This window comes from Notothenia rossii, assembly GCF_949606895.1.
Source record: "Notothenia rossii genome assembly, chromosome: 2".
Lineage (NCBI taxonomy): Eukaryota > Metazoa > Chordata > Actinopteri > Perciformes > Nototheniidae > Notothenia > Notothenia rossii.
Window position 1 is genome coordinate 59,534,032 of NC_136904.1, and position 22,839 is coordinate 59,556,870.

At 44.4% G+C, this 22,839-nt stretch overlaps 1 protein-coding gene across 5 annotated transcripts in view; it reads right to left on the reverse strand.

The window, feature by feature from the left end:
* LOC307029978 (uncharacterized protein) overlaps positions 1-22,839 on the reverse strand; it is a 51,011-nt gene that overhangs the window by 14,262 nt on the left and 13,910 nt on the right. The window contains exons 1-2 of one of the 5 annotated variants that reach the window (XR_013805463.1): positions 1,592-6,387; positions 117-1,485 (exon numbers count right to left, since the gene is read on the reverse strand). The exons of 3 other annotated variants lie outside the window; for them this stretch is intronic. Coding sequence is in view for 1 of the 2 variants with exons in the window: in XM_079666187.1 (XP_079522313.1) it covers positions 2,250-3,157 (908 nt within the window). In the remaining variant the exon portion in view is untranslated. Of the gene's footprint in view, positions 1-116; positions 6,388-22,839 lie in introns of those variants that run through there. One more of the 5 variants, XM_079666187.1, reaches the window with a different exon arrangement.

A 22,839-nucleotide genomic window follows, 5' to 3' on the forward strand; every position in this document is an offset into this window, starting at 1 on the left:
GCCATTTCTACATTAACGTTTCACCCGTTGTTTAATGTGACACCAGTAATGGAGTAATTTGGAGGGGGAAATCAGCTAACTTCTTCTGTAGGCTAGTTAATCAATCAATAAATCAATCAATCAATCAATGTTTATTTATATAGCCAAATATCACAAATGTTACATTTGTCTCAGTGGACTTCACAGTTTGTGCAGAATATCAGTATGACAATACGACACCCTCTGTCCTTAGACCCTCACATCGTACAAGGAAAAACTTCCGGAGAAAACCCACAGTTTAAAGGGAAAAATGGGAGAAACCTCAGGGAGAGCAACAGAGGAGGGATCCCTCTCCTAGGACGGACAGACGTGCAATAGATGCCGTGTGTAAATTGAAAAGATAATACATTAACTGATGAAGCTGTGTCCGACTGAGCTAACTAGTTTGCTATGTGTTGAGTGTATTTTATTGTATTTTCCTTCTCTGTAGTGTACTCCTAGTGGTTTTATGATGATACTGAAAACTTTATTATTACATTACATTACATTGCATTTAGCTGACGCTTTTATCCAAAGCGACTTACAATAAGTACATTCGATCGGGAAGATACAACCTTGAAGAAAACAGAATCATATAAGTGCATCAGGTTTCATAGAGCCAAACATTTCAAGTGCTACTCAACTGGCTTTAGATAAGCCAGCCCTTTTTAGTATATAAGTGCTTTGTTAGTAATTCTATCGCTCGAAGTGGAGTCGAAAGAGATGAGTTTTCAGTCTGCGCCGGAAGATGTGCAAGCTATCTGCTGTCCTGATTTCAATGGGGAGCACATTCCACCATTTTGGAGCCAGGATAGCAAACCCACGTGTTTTTGCTGATGGGAACTTGGGTCCACCTCGCAGTGTGGGTGCACGTGCTGGGGTGTACGGTTTAACCATGTCCTGGATGTAGGAAGGGCCAGATCCATTCGCAGCATGGTACGCAAGTACCAGTGTCTTGAAGTGGATTCTAGCAGTTACTGGAAGCCAGTGAAGGGAGCGGAGGCGTGGTGTGGGAGAATTTTGGAAGGTTGAAGACCAGACGAGCCGCTGCATTCTGGATGAGCTGCAGAGGTCGGATGGCACATGCAGGTAGACCAGCCAGGAGGGAGTTGCAGTAGTCTAGGCGTGAGATGACGAGAGCCTGGACCAGAACCTGCGCTGATTTCTGGGTCAGCTGGGGACGTATCCTCCTGATGTTGTAAAGCGTGCATCTGCAGCAGCGGGTTGTAGCAGCAATGTTTGCAGTGAAGGACAGTTTGTTATCTAGGGTCACACCCAGATTCCTTGCAGTCTGAGTCGGGGAAACAACAGAGCTGCCGATGTTCATTGTTAGGTCAAGGGTGGGTCAATCTTTTCCCGGAAGGAAAAGCAGTTCAGCCTTGTCAAGGTTGAGCTTGAGGTGGTGAGCAGACATCCACCGAGAGATGTCTGCTAGGCAAGCAGAGATGCGTGCGACGACCTGGGTCTCTGAGCGGGGAAAGGACAGAATTAATTGGGTGTCGTCAGCGTAGCAGTGGTATGAAAAACCATGCAGTTCCTCAGCAAGGAGAGCAGTTTCTGTTGAGTGACCTGCCTTGAAAACAGACTGGTGCGGATCCAGAAGGTTGTTCTGACGATGGAGATAACAGGAGAGTTGTTTAAAGACAGCGCGTTCAAGTGTTTTAGACAGGAACGGGAGGAGAGAGACAGGCCTGTAGTTTATAACATCAGACGGGTTGAGAGTGGGTTTCTTTAGCAGAGGGTTTACTCTTGCCTCCTTGAGACTGTTTGGAAAGTGACCAGAAGTTAGAGAAGTGTTGATGAAATGGGTGGGAAACGGTAGAATATCAGGAGCGATAGTCTGAAGGAGGTTTGAGGGGATATGGTCCAGAGGACAGGTGGTAGGACGGGCAGAGGTAACGAGGGTAAGAACCTCACTTGGAGAGAGAGGGGAAAAGGAGGTTAGTGTGTGGGTGAAGGGAGGGTCTGGGGACCCAGCGGTGAGTAAAGGTGAGTCAGAAAAAGAAGAGCGAATATCATCAACTTTTTTTTCAAAGTGGTTAACAAAGTCGCTTGACAGAAGGGAGGAGGGGGAAGGGGCTTTGGGGGGGTCCAAGAGGGTGGAGAAGATAGAAAATAGTTTTTTGGGATTGGAATAGGAAGATTGGATCTTATCTTGAAAGAAAGTGCTTTTTGCCTGAGAGATGGAAGCAGAGAAAGAGGAGAGGAAAGCCTGATAGGTTAGGAGTTCGTCATGGTGTTTGGATTTCCACCATTTCCGCTTCAGCACGCAGTGCGTCATTTAGCCAGGGAGCAGGAGGGGGCTGACGAGCCTGCCGAGATGTGAGAGGACAGAGAGAGTCCAGAGAGGATGAGCGAGTAGAGAGGAGAGTTTCTGCAGCAGAGTTTGGAGGCAGGAGTTGGAACAAGTCAGAGGAAGGTAGGGCTGAGAGCACCGATGAGGCAAAGGTAGAGGGGGAGAGGGAACGGAGGTTAAGGCGGACAGGTGCAGAATTAGAAGAGATTAGTTTGTTATGTTTGGAAAGGGGTAGAGAGAATGAAATTAAGAAGTGATCGGATGTGTGGAGCGGGTTTACAGAGAGGTTAGAAGCAGTGCAGTTCCTTGAGAATATGAGATCAAGGACATTGCCAGCGTTATGAGTTGGTGGGGATGGAGACAGTGAGAAAGCATAGGTGGTTAACAGAGATGTTAGTTCGTCTATCTTCCCTGTCTGGAGGTTGAAGTCTCCGAGAAGTACAGCGGGAGGGCCAGCTTCAGGGATGTGTGAGAGGAGATTATCTAATTCCTCCAAGAAGTCCCCCAAGGCGCCTGTTGGACGGTAGAGAACAACAATGGTTAATTGTATAGGATGGGTTACTGTGACGGCATGGAATTCAAAGGTGGAAGGAGTGAAGTTAGGTAGCTTGAAGAGGGAAAAGCTCCAGTTGTGAGAGAGCAGGAGACTAGTGCCACCTCCTCTGCCAGAGGGTCTGGGTGTATGGGAGAAGGAATATGCTGTGGAGAGAGCTGCTGGGGTCGATGTGTTGGATGGAGTGATCCAGGTCTCCGTGAGAGCAAGGAAATCCAGAGACTGCAGGGAAGCGTAGCCAGAAATGAAGTCATCCTTAGGAACAGCTGACTGGCCGTTCCACAGCCCCCCTGAAACGAGATGTTGGATCTCAGTGGAGCATGTGGGATAGACAAGAGCAGGCCGGTTATATCTGTTAGGAGATACACGGGGCCAGTGATAATTGCGAGAGGACACATGAACAGGAATGGAGAAAATACACATGATTATAGCATGAGGGGCTAAAAAAACAAAGAGAATTGAATAAAACAAAAGAAAACACCAGCGATACTTAGCTCAATCAAAGTTTGCCTCCTCTTTGCCTCCCTCATGACTCCCACAGGACTCCAATGTCTTTGTCAGTCTTTGACTCCCACAGGCCTCCAATGTCTTTAGCCGCGTTCACACCGGAGTACTTTTCCCACTTTAGTTCCGATATAGTTCCGAAATGTCGCGTTCACACCAAAAAGAGCCGGAACTAAAATTAGTTCATGAGAACCTTTTTACCCCCTTTTCCGTCCCTGCTAAAGAGCAGGGACTCTCATGCGGCTCTCTTGTGAGAAAAGAGCTATATTTCTGATTGGCTGGGCGGATTGCAAACCACGCCCCGTAAAACTCAAAAAAAGTGTTGTGAAGCCACCATTTTATTATCCTCGCATTAGCATTATTAGCATTAGCATTAGCCCAGCGCAGAAACGCAGAGAGACTAACTTATGGCAACACAAAATAAAACATGGGAGCTGTGGAGATGAGGAGGTGTCGACGTTCTGGCGAATTACTCGGAAGGCTTCAGTAGAAGCTGCTGGGAGTCCCAGCAGCTTCTACTGAAGCCAGTCATGGATGTATAATAAGCCAGTCCCCAACTCCGGGGACTTCCGGCCGGGGATTTTGGGCGGCAGTATACGCCGTGAAGTTGTTTGCGGCCTGCCAGTAAACCCAAAGCAGAAGAAGAAGTGACGTCAGCGGCTTCATTTGCCTAATCCACCCCCAGGGACTTATTCCGGTGTGAACGCGATCTGTACTTAGTTCATCAGAACTAAAGAGTTCTGATGAACTAAGTTCTCATGAACCTTTGTGGGAAAAGTACTGCTGTGTGAAAGCGCCTTTTGTCAGTCTTCGTCTGGCTGACGCTCCAGGAAAGAGCCACCTAAGATGGACACCTGATTGCTGAGTTCTCACAGCTGTGGGGGCACGCACCTCTGATTAGTTAACTCTCTTCAGCTGGTGGGCGACAGCAGAGTGTTCCTGCCTATTGTAATGCAGGGTTGAGGCGCGTGAACCACTGAGACCTGTGTTACAGGTTGAGTTGAGCAGATCTGAGATTTAAAATCTCTCAGAAATCGCCGTTTTAGCTACAATAACTACAGAACAATTATACAGAGTAGGATAAATGAAACAGAGAAGTCTATTTAAACAAGAATATAACTTACAGTGATTGCTGAGTCAGAAGGTAGTGTCCTCACCGGCTCAAGATGCACACTGTTGTGTATATTGTATATTTCAACCTTAGTAGCCATAGTGCAGGCTCCAGCACAATCCTCTGTTTTGGAACCATGTTCACTTACATTGTCCCTTTCAAATGAAATGGAAATAGTAAACAATGAATAATACTGGAAGCTATCCCCAAGAACAACATTTGAAAGCTAAATATGAGGAATTTGAATTATATAAAGTGAAAGCATTTGGAATTGTTGACATGTTACTGTTATAAGTTTCACTTTATTATCTATCCTCAGGATCCTTTCTGGCACCAGCAGCAGCAACGGAAAAGGATAAGGTGCCCCCTCCAAATGCTGATGATGGTAAGTTAAGTATCCCACTTTTAATTGATTATACTGTGCATCGCACTCCAAAAATTCCTTGTAACATGATATTCCCTGTTTCTTTTTTGGTCATAGCAGTTCAGTCATCACCTCCAATATCTACCTTGAGTTAGGTGTTAACATCTTCCTCCAGTGGGGTGCCAACATCTGCCTCCAGTGGGGCATCAACATCTGCCTCCAGTGAGGCGTCAACATCTGCCTCCAGTGGGGCGTCAACATCTGCCTCCAGTGGGACAGCAACATCTTCTCATCATGAAGATGACACGTCAACCCCTACCTCCAGCAGCACTACCACGACTACAAAAGGTTTGATCACATCAGACGACCCTGCACAATGGCCAAATGTCCTAAATGATAGTGAAAAGTGTGCACTAGTAACAAGAGGACCATTACAAGAAACAAATATAGTCTTTCCGCAGAATACTGAAAAAACTTCACGTAGATTTACAGAGGAAAACTATTCTGGTTTTAATTGTTCTTTATATTTATATCTGTGATTTATTCGTTTTTGTATGTCTTTTATATTGATATTACTAACTAATAACTAACTTTGAATATAACAAAAATGGAAAGTTGTTAAATAAAAAACTGTTTACATTTAGCAATTTTTTTGTTGGTGTCAGATTATTTATAACACAATGGTGATGAAAGTTGGTTCGAGGCGCCCCCAGTGAATTTTTGCCTAGGGCCCCCACAGACCCTAGAATCGGCCCTGAATATGGGCGATCATACGGTCATGTAGCCAGTGGTGGACTGGGACTAAAAATCATCCCGGGACTCTCTGGCCCACTTCGGTACCGCTAGTAAATTGTCAACGGGGGGAGTGGGGGATGTGCAAGTGACTTATCCGACCGGCCCACTTCGGTACCGGCCCATCGGGATTCGTCCAGCCCAGCCCACGTAAACTGTCAACGGGGGGAGCCTCGCTGTGGCGAAACGGTGGACCTAGTGTAGGGCTGGGCGATATGGTGTCTAAATGATATTGCGATATTTACTGACTATATCGCGATATACGATATATATCGCGATATTCTGAAATGTCCTCTAAAACACATACATTTTTTTAATTTAACCCCTTGATGTTTACAGTCACGCCAGTATGATGATTCTAGTAGTCCCTGCAACATATGTCTGCATTAAAAAAATCGACTAATAATGAAGAAAATTAACACATTTGTTGCAATAGTAATTTATGCACTAACTACATTACTACTTGTACTACAATATTTGAATCATCAGTTCTTCCTCGTTTTCCTCAATTGTTCATATGTGGTTTATTAAAATAATAATATTGTGGTCATTGTTAAAAAATGTCTGCTATTATTATGAGTAGTATTATTATTATTAGTATAATGCGCTTTCTGTCTTCCTGTCATTATCAGGAGTTAGACATGTAATGGCTATGTATTAGATTAGATTAGAACCTTCATTCTCCTAAACTGCTGGGACATTTCCCTATAGCCAATACCTTTTATATTTTCTACTCTTCACTTACTTGTCAGCATTGATGTACAGAGCCGACAGAAGACCTTGTTTATATTGGCATCATATTGAGAGGTGCAGTGACGCGTCCTAAAACCAGGAAGTAAGCTGCTGGTTCCCTTTGGAAAATAGCTGGAAAGATTATAAAAGGGTTTTAGGACCCGTCACTGCACCACTAGAAAACAACTCCATCGATCAAGCTGGCTGAAACTTTCTCTCCCTCTTCTTCTCATGCTACCTGTCACTGTCCTTTAACTCCTCCGGTGACTTTCTTTTATTTGAAGATAGTTTTTTTTCCCGGCGCTCACAGGCAGACGGGAACCTGCTCGTGCTGGCATCACAGTAAACAGCTGTTTTCTTTTCACCCAACAACGAAAACCGCCTCACGAAACGCTATGTTGTAGCGTTAATAAACGAAACAATTTAACAACATTGCTTGTCAAAATACCTATACCACAGGACAATTTTTTTTTTTTTAAGCAATATTTTTAGTGGCCCGAGCGGGCAAGTGGAAAGTACGTTTTGCTGGCCCGGGGTGTCTAAATAGTGCTTCCGAGCCAGCGGGCCATTTATAATGTCGAGCCCTTCTCTCTGTCACTGCATGTGTGTAATGTTTGTGTGCAAGTTAGACGGGGCCTGCGTGTGTGCCTGCGTGTTTGACTGTGTCTATGAGGGAGAAAGGAACGCTCATTTTGGCCGCGGCGGGAAATTGATTTGACAACATAATACTCGATGTTCACGATGTGGTCATTTACGACATCGCATGTAGTGCAATCCACGATGTATCGTGTAAACTCGATATATCGCCCAGCCCTAACCTAGTGTCCCGATCGGAGTGGGAATAATAATAATAATAATAATCCGTGCATTTTATCCATTAATTTCCCCAACATTGTGGTAAAAAAAACACACGTTTGATCCATGTTGGTATACTACAACTACAAAAAGCATCGGTTTGTATTCTCATCAGGAAATGCAGACCGGCTCAAACAAACGATTTTTAAATCATCATCCTCGCGATCATTTAATGTATCATATTTTCGCCGAATTGAAATGAAAGCACTCCCTTCTGTCAAACGACTTTGTTAACCACTTTGAAAAAAAGGTTGATGATATTCGCTCTTCTTTTTCTGACTCACCTTTACTCACCGCTGGGTCACCAGACCCACCTTTCACCCACACACTGACCTCCTTCTCCCCTCTCTCTCCAAGTGAGGTTCTTACCCTCATTACCTCTGCCCGTCCTACCACCTGTCCTCTGGACCCTATCCCCTCAAACCTCCTTCAGACTATCGCTCCTGATATTCTACAGTTTCTCACCCATTTCATCAACACTTCTCTAACTTCTGGTCACTTTCCAAACAGTCTCAAGGAGGCAAGAGTAAACCCTCTCCTAAAGAAACCCACTCTCAACCCGTCTGTTGTTATAAACTACAGGCCTGTCTCTCTCCTCCCGTTCCTGTCTAAAACACTTGAACGCGCTGTCTTTAAACAACTCTCCTGTTATCTCCATCAGAACAACCTTCTGGATCCGCACCAGTCTGGTTTCAAGGCAGGTCACTCAACAGAAACTGCTCTCCTTGCTGTCTCTGACGAACTGCACACTGCTAAAGCAGCATCCCTCTCCTCTGTCATCATCCTTCTGGACCTGTCTGCTGCATTCGACACGGTGAACCATCAGATCCTCCTTCGCACTCTCCAAGAACTTGGAGTTTCAGGCACTGCACTTTCCCTCCTCACCTCATACCTCAAAGACCGCACCTACAGGGTTACTTGGAGAGGGTCCGAGTCCGACCCTTGTCAATTAACTACAGGGGTCCCTCAGGGCTCTGTTCTTGGTCCCCTCCTCTTCTCCTTGTACACAAACTCGCTCGGTCTGTCATTAGCCCGCATGGTTTTTCATACCACTGCTACGCTGACGACACCCAACTAATTCTGTCCTTTCCCCGCTCAGAGACCCAGGTCGTCGCACGCATCTCTGCTTGCCTAGCAGACATCTCTCGGTGGATGTCTGCTCATCACCTCAAGCTCAACCTTGACAAGACTGAACTGCTTTTCCTTCCGGGAAAAGATTGTCCCACCCTTGACCTAACAATCAACATCGGCACCTCTGTTGTTTCCCCGACTCAGACTGCAAGGAATCTGGGTGTGATCCTAGATAACAAACTGTCCTTCACTGCAAACATTGCTGCTACAACCCGCTGCTGCAGATACACGCTTTACAACCTCAGGAGGATACGTCCCCAGCTGACCCAGACATCAGCGCAGGTTCTGGTCCAGGCTCTCGTCATCTCACGCCTAGACTACTGCAACTCCCTCCTGGCTGGTCTACCTGCATGTGCCATCCGACCTCTGCAGGTCATCCAGAATGCAGCGGCTCGTCTGGTCTTCAACCTTCCAAAATTCTCTCACACCACGCCGCTCCTCCGCTCCCTTCACTGGCTTCCAGTAACTGCTAGAATCCACTTCAAGACACTGGTACTTGCGTACCATGCTGCGAATGGATCTGGCCCTTCCTACATCCAGGACATGGTTAAACCGTACACCCCGGCACGTGCACTCCGCTCTGCATCAGCCAAACAGCTCGCTGCACCCGCACTGCGAGGGGGACCCAAGTTCCCGTCAGCAAAATCACGTGGGTTTGCTATCCTGGCTCCAAAATGGTGGAATGAGCTCCCCATTGAAATCAGGACAGCAGAAAGCTTACACATCTTCCGGCGACGACTGAAAACTCATCTCTTTAGACTCCACTTCGAGCGATTGAATTACTAACAAAGCACTTATATACTAATAAAGGGCTGGCTTTTCTAAAGCCAGTTGAGTAGCACTTGAAATGTTTGGCTCTATGAAACCTGATGTATTTATATGATTCTGTTTCCTTCAAGGTTGTATCTTCCTGGTCGAATGCACTTATTGTAACGGCCCGTCTACACTACAGGCATAAAAAAATCTTGAAACTGGGCGTGTCTGAAGCTTGGCGATTTTTTGCGAGCAACGCGACCAACAACCAATCAAATGAATCTCCCGCCCCCGACATACAAAGCAATAGCAATGTTAAAACGAAGTAAACTGGATATAAACTCCCCAAACAGGCGAAAAACCTACCAGTTTCACCCACTGTCTCTGCCACCTCCCTCCATGCCTGGTTCCTCCGGTTTGTATCCCGGTAAATAGTTCTGGTCGTAAAGAACCGGGTGATTTGCTACCGTAATATCTCGTTTGGAATATGAGGAAATGAACTGCGGTCTGGCTCTCCCAGCTTGCGGTTTGATTGGCTGCGCTTGCACTGGCGGGATTTGCATAAACTGGATTTGATTGGCTGATGCCAAGCATCGAGCCTCAAAAGTTGAACATTATTCAACTTTTGATGCCGATAGATGCTCGTCATGCTTGCAAAGCCATGCTCCCCCACAATGCCACCAATGTCACCCCATTCAAGTGAATGGGCGAAGCGTTGAAAGCATTTTTCGATGACTGTAGTGTAGACGGGCCGTAAGTCGCTTTGGATAAAAGCGTCAGCTAAATGCAATGTAATGTAATGTAATAAATGTAGTTTCATCCACTTGAGTTTCCAACTACAAAAATAATCGATTTGTTTTTATATCACATCCTACGGGAGGAAATTCAGCAGCTCTCACTACCGATTTTTAATCCTAATTTAATCATCTTCACCACAATCATTTATGTTTATGTTCGCCGAATTGACATGAAAGCACTGACAATGAATGAATATACTGTAGTCAACTTCATTAAAAACGTTATTAACGTGCCTAAACTCAGTAATTCACCATTTCTACGCATGACAACACACTTTGTCCGTGTTTGGCTCTCTCGCCGCACAGTGAAGCGTTCCCGCATTGATGTCACTTCCGGCTTCCCCCAAAACTTCAAAATGAGTCGGAGGAATTTCCCCGCGATGTTCGAAATTATTGATATTTATCGGAACGGTATCGCACCTTCTTTTTGAAACTGACGGTTCGAGATGACTAGTTGCCCAATATTTCATTGCACAGTTGTTAGGATGCTGTCACAGGCTCTTTAAATCACTCAGTGAAGTGTTATGTCAGAGAAAGTGGTGTTTAGTTTACAGCAGCTTGTGACTGCCAATCATAGTTTAAATGTCTTCCTTACTGTAAGCAGTTATGATAGAGCTGTTTGTGAAAGGTTATTTGTATTTTTTATTGTTCATATAGAAACCACTGCTTTCTGCTCACTGGTGAGTTAGCCTATGAATGGGTGTTAAGCACATCAGACTGGCAGCAGTATGGGCATTGCACTATGGTAGTTGTTATTTGCACATTGTTAATCATGGACAATGCATCCTTAAATTGTTTAACTGTGAGGTATTATACAATTGTACTGTACTCTGGAGAGTTTTTTAAGGTAAAAAAGGTAAAAAAATAAACAGCATGATAGGATGCGCAGTACTAGTAGAGAGAACCAAATATGTAAAGCACTTTTTGTTAATGTATGATTTGCTGCATATAAGGAATAAAACAAAAATCCTCTGTCGTACCATATTGAAGTATCATTATTTTGCATCGTGTTGTATCGTATCGCCCCGAATCGCATAATGTTGAATCAAGTCGTATCGAACTGTATCGCAACAGGGGTGAATCGTATCGTATCACATCGCCTGGTATTTCAAATGTATTGTTAATGTATCGTGGCAACGTATCGAGATGCGCATCGCATCGGCCTCAGTGATGGAGATACACATCCCTAGTTTACATGCATAAAAACCTTCATAACACACAAGGGGACGGGTAATAACCGGAAAAGCATGACATGGGACCTTTAAAACATATAATTAATAAATGGGTGAAAATTGCTTGGGTCCATAATGGTCAGCATTAATATATACCCACATGACAGCTAAGGTCAGAAGAGCTTTAGTTAATAGCTGGTCTTATGTCTGTGACCCCTCCTGTTGTTAATTGATAAGCCTGAAACATGCACTTGTCAAGGTTCAGAGGCAAATTTTGCAAATATGGCAGTAGCCATCGATCATCTTAAGATAAGATAAGATATACTTTATTGATCCCAAGTAATACACAGCAGCATGTAAAACATGCAATTTATTGTTACTAAAATGCAGAGGTTAACCTGGTATTTTTACTCCACTAAATTTATTTTAGATACTTTGCAAATTCTGATTAATGATGTGAAATATATACAACCCTTAAACCTATCATGCTATATTTAAATGATATAGTGTATGACCATACCTATATAAGGTATATTTATACATTTTATGTTTCAAAATACCAAACAGATAATTTTTTAGCCATGCCTCGTTTCGCTCATTTTCGCTCTATTCCAAGCCTGTCTTTGAAAATTCTGAGCAGCAGCTGACCACGCCCCCCTGCAGAAGAGGGGGGCATGAGCCGTCGAGAGTCACGTTACCATGTTTGCTGTGATTACGAGTGTGAAATAAATATGTCATCTCAGAGCAATGCATGTGTTCAAGCATATTATCAATTTGATCCAGAAACTGACCCTGAAGCAGCGGAGGTTTTGGTGGAGGTGCAAACATCTCGGTTGCAGCAGGACGTTTCTGAATGGTTAGTTGACAAGCTGTTGTCCCTATTTATTTTACTCTGTTTGTTACGATGTTTGCTACTTATTCCGTTCATGTTTTGGCTAATTAGCAAGAATGCAATGTGTACAGTTTGTAACTTAGAGTTTAACCCAGCAATAAGTCTCTGAAAGGCGGGGTAAAGTTGTGTGGCTAGAGGCAGAGCACAGCGGCAGGCAGGCAGAGGAGCAGGCTGCGATACACACACCCCCCCCCCCCCCCCACAGAGCGCACCCAGAGGACAGGCTGCGTCACCTCACTTTGTAACTCAGGAAAGGAGCAGGAATCCTGGGTACGTGAGTGTTAAAAGTGCATTAAAATGTTTTAATCCGACAGCCGCTGATGTGCACGGAAGTCTGTCCGTTTCTTAACATTTGAATAGCCAAATGGACGGAAATCCGTCCTACAGTATATCAGTAGCGTGGCGAAAAAATTAGGGGAAGCCAATATGTCCTTTCTTTTGGGGGGGGGGGGGGGGGTGGTCAATGTAATAACGTAACCAGATGAGTGATTACAGCGCCCGGTATCATTTTACACACATTTGTATCATACAGATGCAGGACTTACACACGACTGTTATCTGACCGACAGGTCCGCACGCACTCTCCAGCCGATACTCTTAATAAGCATTCATTCACAAACTAAATCAGGAGACCTTTAACGTTTTACGTCCGGTTCGCTCCTTTGTTCCTCGCTGTACACAGCTCCAGTTTGGGCATTGGCCTGTCATCAGATTGTATTTGTTGTTGCTGCTGCAGCGGAAGTGTACAATTATTTTTGATTAAATACTCCAAATCTCCACCCTCCATAATTGCACTTGCTTCAGTTGCTTGCTACTTTCTAACGGCGGTGAGAGTGGTGCAGTGACGCTATCTATCTTCTATCGATTAGATTTATCATTCGAAAATGATAAAAGTAGGGTAGACATGTGGATATTATCCGACTGAACAAAACGTGCATTTACCTAACAGGTTCGTTTTCCACTGACCATTTTTCGAGCTATTTTCCAAAATCCTATGGAGAAATCCCATTGCTATTTTGTCGAGGGAAACCGAGCGCAGCTTACTTCCGCTTTTTGGGACGCGTCACTGCACCACTAAATTGATGCGATTTGTTTGGATTGTGAGGCAAGGGAAGCCAGCCGCCTCTGGCTTCCCTTGGCATGGTCCTGACCAATCACAGGTTGGCAGGGGCATGACGTGAGCCTCATCTGATTGGTCAATCCCTCCATTTTTTTTCACCAAGGGAAGCAAATTTCGGCTGGCCTCCTCTCGCAACAGAGAGTGCAATCTACTTTTTCACCATAACATCTAGAGGGGCGCTGTTTCACTCTTTGTAAAATACTCAATGAGAATGGGGGAGAGACGGGCCGGCAGCAACACACAACAAAGAATTTCCGAAACTAAACGAAGTGTTTTTATTTATTTATTAAAATTATAACTACAATCCGAAAAAAATAGGGGAAGCGTGGCTTCCCTTGGCCTCCGGGAGAAAACACCACTGCAGTATATGCGAATGAGAGGTTTGGAAATGCACGTGACCGTGGCTCATTCCCCTGATAGGTGGAGAGTTGACCAATAAGCGGAGCACCTCTTTGTGACGTAGAAAAGTGTTGAAATCTGGATCCGGTTTTTTCAGATCCGTTGCAGCCCCTTTTTTAGAGATTTGGCTAAGGAGGAAAATAGAGAGGGTTGTGTTTTCTGACACTTGGTGAGTTCCCTGGAACACCGGGGACACATATTCATGTATAAAATACGTACAAAGGTGCATTTTGCATGATAGGTCCCCTTTAAAGCAGACATTAGTTACACCCGAGTAAAATTCAGGGTGATTGTCAAGTGCTAAAATAAACTATGCAATATATTAGATTGTCAGACTTAATATTTATCTGTTGATACCCCCGAAGTTGTTTTATTATTCAAAAGAAGACCTTAACTTAAAGTATTCTTTAATGTTTAAACAAAGCCTTATTATGGCGCGTTTCCACTGCAGGCCTCGCTCGGTTTGGTTAGGCCTTATTAGGCCCGGCTCACTTTAATGCTGCGCTTCCATTACAGTTTAGGAACTGGGGTAATTACTATAGTAACGCAGTGTAGGCGGAGCCGTGACGTCATCTTCAATGAGCGCCCCAGAAAAAGAACACAGCCGTTAGCTCTTAGCACTCAGAGCTCACAGCTCTTCATATCTGTTCAGAAACTAGACAAAAGTTAAACAAGTACAAACCACAGACTGCCTGTGTCATGGCGAATACAATCGCTGGTTTATTTATGTCTGTATAGGCCGTTGTTGTGAGTGTGGACGGTCGGAGCATATATAACGTTAGCTTAGCCAAGCTCCATTTAGAAAACACGCATTTTAAAAAGGGTTTTTCGCATGCCGTCTGTCTGCAGACTAGTCAAAGCATTAATTCATGGTTTTTACTAACCGGTATAAGTATGTTGTTACTTCGGCATCATTTTGAAACGTGTATTACAATTAAATCACGGTCAAATATGTTCATCTTGTTGTAGTTGTGGCCCCCTTGCCAGCGATTCTCTCTAGTTTAGCATACTCAGCCCGACTCAGCCTGGTTGTTCCTGGCCCTAGAACCACGATTTTATGGGGCCAGAAAAACTGTGAATTAGGACCCGCTAGCCGGTACTAGGCCTAGTGGAAACGCAACCAAAAACGGGCCCCGCACGGCTCGGCATGCTTAAAGCGAGCTACCCGCTGCAGTGGAAACGCGCCATTAGTTTTTCTATTTAGCACATCCTCCTATTAATATATTTGGACGTCCTGCACTACCCTCTACTGGACTCTATGGGTACTACCTCTTAACCTTACTATGCAAGCATTCACCTACTGAGATATCTATAAACGTAGCCGGCTCCTCGGGGCGGAACTACCTGAATGCGTGCGCAAGCCCACCGTATATAAGGCGGCCACGCCTCCTGACTGTCATCCTTTTCTCTTCAGCGAGCGAGCAACAACTGAAGCAGAGAAAGTGAAATGTTTCAAAGAAGAAGAAAGAGTTATCATACCTTCATGGAGTCGCCACTTCTAGAGACCCGGGCCTGTCCTTCGTGCCCTGGCTTAATAGCGGGCGCCGATCCCCACCACCTCTGCTTCGAGTGTTTGGCAGACCAGGATATGGCCGGTGCCATTCACGTTCGCCATTCCAGCGGGGCGGATTGCTCACTTTGCTGGGGAGGACAAGGACGAGGACTTCTCGTTGTCGGGCACTTCCGGGTCCAGTGTCCATGGAAGTCCACCGCCCAGGTCTGTACATCCCCCTAGGTCAGTGGTTCCCAACCTGGGGCAAAGATCGCAGGGGGGGCACCAGGCCTCAGATGATTTGAGGCCATTTAGAATCTTTTTTTTCTTCTTCTTTTTTTACATATAATTGTAACGCAATACACATAAAGACAGAAATGTATCATTCTTTCTTTAATAAAAATGTTTCTTCTGCCCGTAAAGTGTTCAAACCAGGCTTGTCTGGATAAGCGCAACTTCCAACAGGAGTCATTTGGGGGGGCTCTTGGGAAAAAAGGTTGGGAACCCCTGCCCTAGGTGATGACCATGGTGGCGGAGCGTGGTCATCTGCTCCCAGCAGGCAGCAGGCTGGGCAGAGGGCCTCTGCCCCGCTGCCGCGTTACAGGGCGGCTGCAAATAAACACGGGTGTGTTGGGGGGATCACACTGCATGGCACTTTCCATAAAGACCGTGATGATCTCCTGGCAGCCAACGTGTTTACGGAAGGGCTCTTTGGATCGATTTCCTTGGTCACGTGGATGAGGAGTAGTCACAGCTTGGCGTATGCTGCTTCTTGCTCATTCTCAGAGGACAGAACACTGTCCCACACTCGCGGCCCCGCTGTAAACTCTAGTAAAGGAGCCAGCAGGTGGGCGCGCACATGAGTGGAATAAACTGCAGAAAGTGCTGTCAAAGCATTGTGCGGCTTCAAGATACGCTATTGCCGATGTGCTGTTGTCAGAAAACACATCTTGCCTGGTATAGAGGGATTTCACGGCTGGTCAGCCTTCAGTCAGCCGCTTATGACGCGGTTTTTGCAGGGGGTCAGGAGACAGTGCCCAGTGGTGCATGCCTCCTCCCCGCAATGGGATCTGCTGTTGGTGCTCGAGGCTCTGGTCACAGAACCATTTGAGCCTCTGGAGCTCTCCTCCCTGAAAACATTGTCATTGAAAACAGCTTTGCTGCTTGCCCTGACTTCGGCCAGGGGAGCGTCCGAGCTGGCCGCTATGTCGGTGCACCCGAGTTGCCTTTTGATCCGGGGGGACCGTAGCGGGGCGACACTCAGACCGAACCGCTCCTTTGTTCCTAAGAACCTAAGGAGTTTGTTCAGGTCGACGGCTATACAGTTAAACGGCTTTACTCTTCCACCCCATATTGGGGACAGGGAGGCTGTGTTTCCCCCGGAGACGTCGCAAAGAGACGGAGCGGCTCGACCTGTTGCTGCCTGCGATCTGCGATATACGGAGGCCTGCTCCCACCTGTAGAGTACAGCTGTACTGGAGAGGTTTTTACCGGAGCGCTTCCACGCTGCTGCTTTCGCCTGTCCTTTGCTGCTGTGCTGATTTGCTCCAGGAACATCGCGGATACTGTGTGCTGGTCTGGGAAAATGGCCCATATCGGGATTCTGCTGTGCCTGTTAACTCTTTTGGACTATGAGAAGATCTCTAGTCATTCTGAGAAGTGTACTGGATTCAGGTCTGTTCTGCCACCCGCAGTGGGCATCCCCTGCAAAGGTTCGGATGTGTTCCACAAACAATTACCGGTTGCCTTGTCACAGACAATCTGCTCGACAAAATATGTTTGTCTTTTTTGTTTTCCTGCGATGATGGTTCTTCAGGACTGCTTCTTAAGCTCAAATCACACTCTCGCAGACTTTCCGGTGTTTCTAAAGTAGATGACAATGTATGGGTGTAGTTTAAGAGGAAAAGATGCCAGTTTTTTTTGTTGCTATTTCTGTCAGGAGATGTACAACCTAACCCTGGTCCGCCCAGTAGTAGTAGTCAGATCGCTACTTCTGCAGATTTTAAAGCTAGGTCTGGGTTGGGTTTCATCCATTTGAATGTGCGCAGTCTGTTAGGTAAACTAGATTTTGTCCGCATTTGGGCAAGCTCGACTGACGCTGACGTCATTGTTTTATCAGAAACATGGCTAAATAAATCTATGTTGGCCTCTGACATTGCCTTAAATGGTTATAATGTGTATCGTTCCGACCGGCCTAATAAAGGTGGTGGTGTTGCCATTTATGTTAAGAAAAAGTTCAGTGTATCCAAATTTGTTTCCAAATCTATCAGTAAGCAATTCGAATTTTTAGCCTTAAATATATAAGTGGCAAAGGGGCAACAGGTCATGGTGGTGGGCTGTTACAGACCCCCCTCAGCTGTCAAGGACTCCTTGTCTTCGCTAGCAAATCTTTTATCGCAGCTAGACCACAAGGAAATAGTGCTACTTGGAGATTTTAACTGGGACTGGTTAACTGCAGTATCAGAGGATTTTAAAAACCTTTGTATCTCTTTAAATGTTACTCAGATTGTTGACAGTCCTACTCGCCCTAACATTAAGTCCCCTAATAAATCCTCCCTAATTGATCTCATTCTAAGTACTGTTCCCTATAAATACTTATCTGTGGGAGTATTTGCAAATGATGTGAGTGACCATTGTGCTGTAGCCACAATTAGGGACACTAAGGTCCAAAAGGTTAAACCTCGTATTATTATTAAGAGAGACATAAAACATTTTGTGGAGCAGGGTTTTGTTCATGATCTGTTTGGGTTTGATTGGGGAAAAATCGATCTTTGTGCTGATGTAGAAACTGCATGGTCTTTTTTTTATCTTGGTTCTATGTAGATCATTGATAGACATGCACCCCTGCGTACATTTAGAGTAAAGGGACGAGACAATCCTTGGTTTTCTGCTGAACTGTCTAGTCTCCTTCATGAGAGAAATAAGGCCTGGGCAAAGGCTAGGAAATCAGGCTCAGAGGTAGAATGGCTGCGTTTTAGGCAGCTAAGAAATAGCTTCACTTCACATGTCAAAAGTGCTAAGTGGAAGTACAATTTGTCAGTTACCACAGAAAACCGAAATAATCCTAGGAAATTTTGGAAAGCCATAAAATCGATATCCACCGGTGATATGTGTGCAACTCGATTTTGACAGGATAACAACTGGTGACTTCTAGAATTGTGTGAGTAACATTCTCTTTTTAGTAGGGCCGGGACTCGATTAAAAAAATTAATCTAATTAATTACAGGCTTTGTAATTAATTAATCGCAATTAATCGCATTTTTAATCACATATAAATATTTGACCTGAGAACAGTGAGAAGCAATTTTTTTCACATGGATTTTAATATACCATTGAATAATGACTGAATACATAAGCTTAAGCAACAAAACATTGCTTATTTTTTCCAAGGATGCACTTAAAGACCAACAGAAAAGTGCAATTTTTGCCATAAAGTGTAGCAATAGCATATTTAGGAATATAGTACATTTCAGAGATTCAGGTAGCCTATAGGTAGGTAGACCTTCTGTAAACTATAACACTTTGTTTTTTAAGTAAAACACAATACTTTCAAGTACATTCAGTACATTGGAAACCCTGACTATTAGAAAACATCTCTCTGTTGCTTCAGAGGCCATAACAGACTTTGTTGATTTACCAACAGTTGATTTAAAAAATCTAATCAATTTCAGTCCAACTCTCTCAATAACCTTGGCCAAAACAATAAACAGTTCAACATAAAGTGCCAGTTGCACCAACAACATAAGAAATAGTTCAACATAAAGTGTACTGTACCATTTAAAATAAAATAAAAAAGTGCCAGTGATTGACCTCAATCCCTCCTATTCTTCCAATATCCTGATGAAAAATAAAATCTCTCTGTTGCATAGGCCACTGTTTGATCAACGCGAATTGGGTGTGGGTCCTTGTACTCTGAGTCGGGCTAACGTCCACGCTAGCTTCCACGCTAGCTGCTATAGGTTTTGCATTGAGGTGATACTTGAGGCTTGATTTGCTGCGGTGATATGCAAATTCCTTTTTGCATAATTTGCAAACAACCGTGCTCTTATCGATGCTTCCATCCGTCCGTTTTTTAAAACAAAATGTCCCATCCACGGGGCCAGCCAAAGCGGTCTCATCAGCTTGTTCGTTCATGTTTGACTATTGTTCACTGTGGTTTGTTGTTGTTTGAAGTCATGAACGTTAGTTGGTGCTCCACTATAATCGGTACCCCTGAAACTCATCCAGTGAGAAACGTTCCGCGGTGCAAAAATAAGTGCAATTAAAATGCGTTAATTTTTGTGTAATTAATTCATCTTAATTAACACGTTAAAGTCCCGGCCCTAGTTTTTAGACTTCTCTGTTTCAGTGTGTGTACTCTGTATAAATGCTCTGTAGTTGATCTGACTGAAATTGTGATTTTAAATCTCAAAACCGCTACAGTATCTTTCAGGCAGAAACTTGGGACAACTCATTTGCTAGGGTTAACGTTGATTTAAACCTTTGTAGAATACTAAGAGCTTTATTGAGTAGGTGTAACTGTATTAAGGGTTAAACTCATAACTTTATAACTTAGGCTTTAATGTAATTGTAAACCCTTTGTGCCACTGAAAATACAATAACAACTCAGGAGGGAGGCAGTCTCGATTGAGGCCCATCAGCTCTGATCTGTGGCCACTTCCCCCCCAGAAACTGTATTTAAATCCACTTCCCCCATAAACTGTATTTAAGTCTCACCCTGGTCACTGACCTGCCAGTGTGCAACTCAATTTTGACAGGATAACAACTGGTGACTTCTAGAATTGTGTGAGTAACATTCTGTTTTTAGACTTCTCTGTTTCAGTGTGTGTACTCTGTATAAATGATCTGTAGTTGATCTGACTGAAATTGTGATTTTAAATCTCAAAACCGCTACAGTATCTGTCAGGCAGAAACTTGGGACAACTCATTTGCTAGGGTTAACTTTGATTAAAACATTTGTAGAATACTAAGAGCTTTATTGAGTAGGTGTAACTGTGTTAAAGGTCACATGTCATGGCCATTTCCACTGATCATAATTCCATTGTTGAGGTATACTAAAATAGAAAAATACTGTGCAATTTTCCAAACTCACATTGGTTTCGCATACAGCATCTCTGTAAAGTATGTGTATTCAGCAGTATTCACTTTCTCCACTAAACAGCTCGCTGCAGCTCAAAAACCTTCATAACACACAAGGGGACGGGTAATAATACAGGGTCATTGTAAAACCTTTGTGCCACTGAAAATACAATAACAACTCAGGAGGGAGGCAGTCTAGGGCTCATTCCCAAACCACCCCCTACACCAGCCAACCCCAATTAGCGGCCCGCGGGCCAGATCCGGCCCGCGAGAGGCAATAGCATGGCCCGCGCTGATCTACTGGCATTCACTTGTTATAACATAAAAACATAAAATAAAATGTCCGCGGTTTCGCTTTATTTTGACCTCCGTCGACACTCGTAAACCTGACCCATGACCTTATCGCGTGCATATGCAAGACGTGCTTCGCGCGCTTGACTTACTCGTCACCACCTGGAATAGCGGCAAACACATATAAACAATAGCTCGCCAGCTAGCCGCCTGTCATCCCAACCCAGCGATTGACCAACATGACACTAACGGGCCGTGGATAACTCAAACCCAGGATGGAATTCGCAAAGAAGAGGAAGGTAGACCAGGAGAACCGTCAGTTCAAAACTGACTGGACTGAGAAGTATTGTTTTTTTTTACCGGACCACGTCAATGCTAAACCGACTTGTTTGATTTGCATGCAGAATGTAGCTGTAATCAAATCAGACAACCTGAAGCGGCACTTCACCTCTATTCATGCTGCCAGTTTTAATGCTAACTATCCAGAGAAATCCGACCAGCGCACACAAAAGATAGCAGGTTTGCTTGCATCATACAAGCACTCTGTTTCCACAATGTCGAAAACAACATCGGCACAAGAGAGCGCAACAGCTGCCTCATTGCACGTCTCTTGGACGCTTGCTAGAGCCAAGAAGCCGTTTGCTGATGCTGAGTTAATTAAACGGTGTGCGATAGACATGGCTCATGAAGTTTTAAATCATGATGAAAAACAACAAAAAAAGGTTGTAGAGCTATTAAAGCAGGTGCCGCTGTCGGCTAACACGGCAACCAGAAGAGTAGAGGTTTTAGCGGAGGAGTGTTTTTCCAGTCTACTCACGGATTTGAAGAAAACAGAGGCTATATCCTTAGCCATAGACTCCTCCTGTGACCGAACCGACATGGAACAGCTGTCTGTGTTCGTACGATTTTTTGATGGGAAGATATTCCGGGAAGAGCTGCTGTGTTTGCTTACTCTGCCCGGGCACACAACCGGGGAAATAATCTTCCACGAGCTGACACAGTTCTTCGAAAAGAATGGTTTGAATGTGAGTCAAATCGTCTCTGTTGTAACCGACGGGGCTCCGTCGATGGTTGGAAAGCACAAAGGCTTGGTAAGCAGGCTTTCCGCCGTTAACCCGGCGCTTCTGACATTTCACTGCATCATTCACAAATCAGTGTTGTGCGCAAAACTGTGTGGAAAAATGAAAGAAACGATGGATACTGTGACGAGACTGGTTAACTTTGTGCGTGAGAGCTCTAGTCTGCAGCATCGCCTTTTTAGATCGTTGCTAGAGGAAATGTCCTCTGAACACAAGGATCTCTTACTACACAACGATGTTCGCTGGCTGAGCAAGGGCCGTGTGTTGGAGAGGGTGTGCGACCTGCGTGATGAACTGGTGTCGTTCTTATCAAGCCTGCAGGGCCAAAAAGCCCATGAGTTTTTGAGCTTTTTAACTGACACCAAGGTGATAGCAGATGTTCATTTTTTGTGTGACATCATGTCTCATCTAAATCACCTTAACCTGCAGCTGCAAGGCAAGAACCACACTGTTGCTGAGATGTACGAGGCGGTTGAAGCTTTTCGGTCAAAGCTGCACCTTTTGGAGAGAGATATTCATGGGAGGAAGCTGCACTTTCCACGTCTGCGTGAGCACTGCGAGAAGAATGAAATGCCGGAAGATCCAGTAATGAAGGATTTTGTGTCAAAACTGGCAGAAAACTTCAAGGAGCGATTTGAAAGCTCCCTTAAAATCTCACGTGACATCCTCCTCTTCCTCAGACAGCCATTCTCTGTGTCAGCAGACGGGCAGTGGACTGGAGAGGCCAAAAGGCTGGTGCCTTCCATAGAAGAGGGAGCTCTTCAGATGGAGGTCTTAGAGATGGGAAGCTCTGAGTTGCTGAAAGCTCAACACAAGGATACACCAGTGTGTGACTTTTGGATCAACATGGTTCCCCAAGCTCGTTTCAAAAACACCAGAGCTATTGCTATGTTCCTACTCACAATGTTCCCCTCAACATACATCTGCGAATCAGGATTTTCTTCAATGAATGCTATCAAAAGCCAGGACAGGAACAGACTCTCCAGTGCACATCTTGGACAGTGCTTCAGGATTGCCACAACAGAATACAAGCCCAACATCAGACAGGTTGCCTCATCCCGCCGCTCTCACTTCTCTCACTGATTGCTGAGTGAACAACATCAATTTATTTTTGCAATTTGTCAATTCTATTGTGGTATAATAATTATTAAGACAAAAATAACCATTTTATAGTTATATTTTATATGTACATTCATTTCCTAAATAAAATGCTACGCAGCGTAATTAAAAACAAATTATTAATATGATAGATAAAAAACCTTGGATAATGCAGGGCTTTTAACAACAGCCCACAAACTGGTTAAATTGAATACAACATTAAAATAATATATTAAAAATAAAGTAAAAAAAAAACAATGCTATTTGTTATTTACAGCCTGATATTATTTGGTACACATATTTAAAAATGT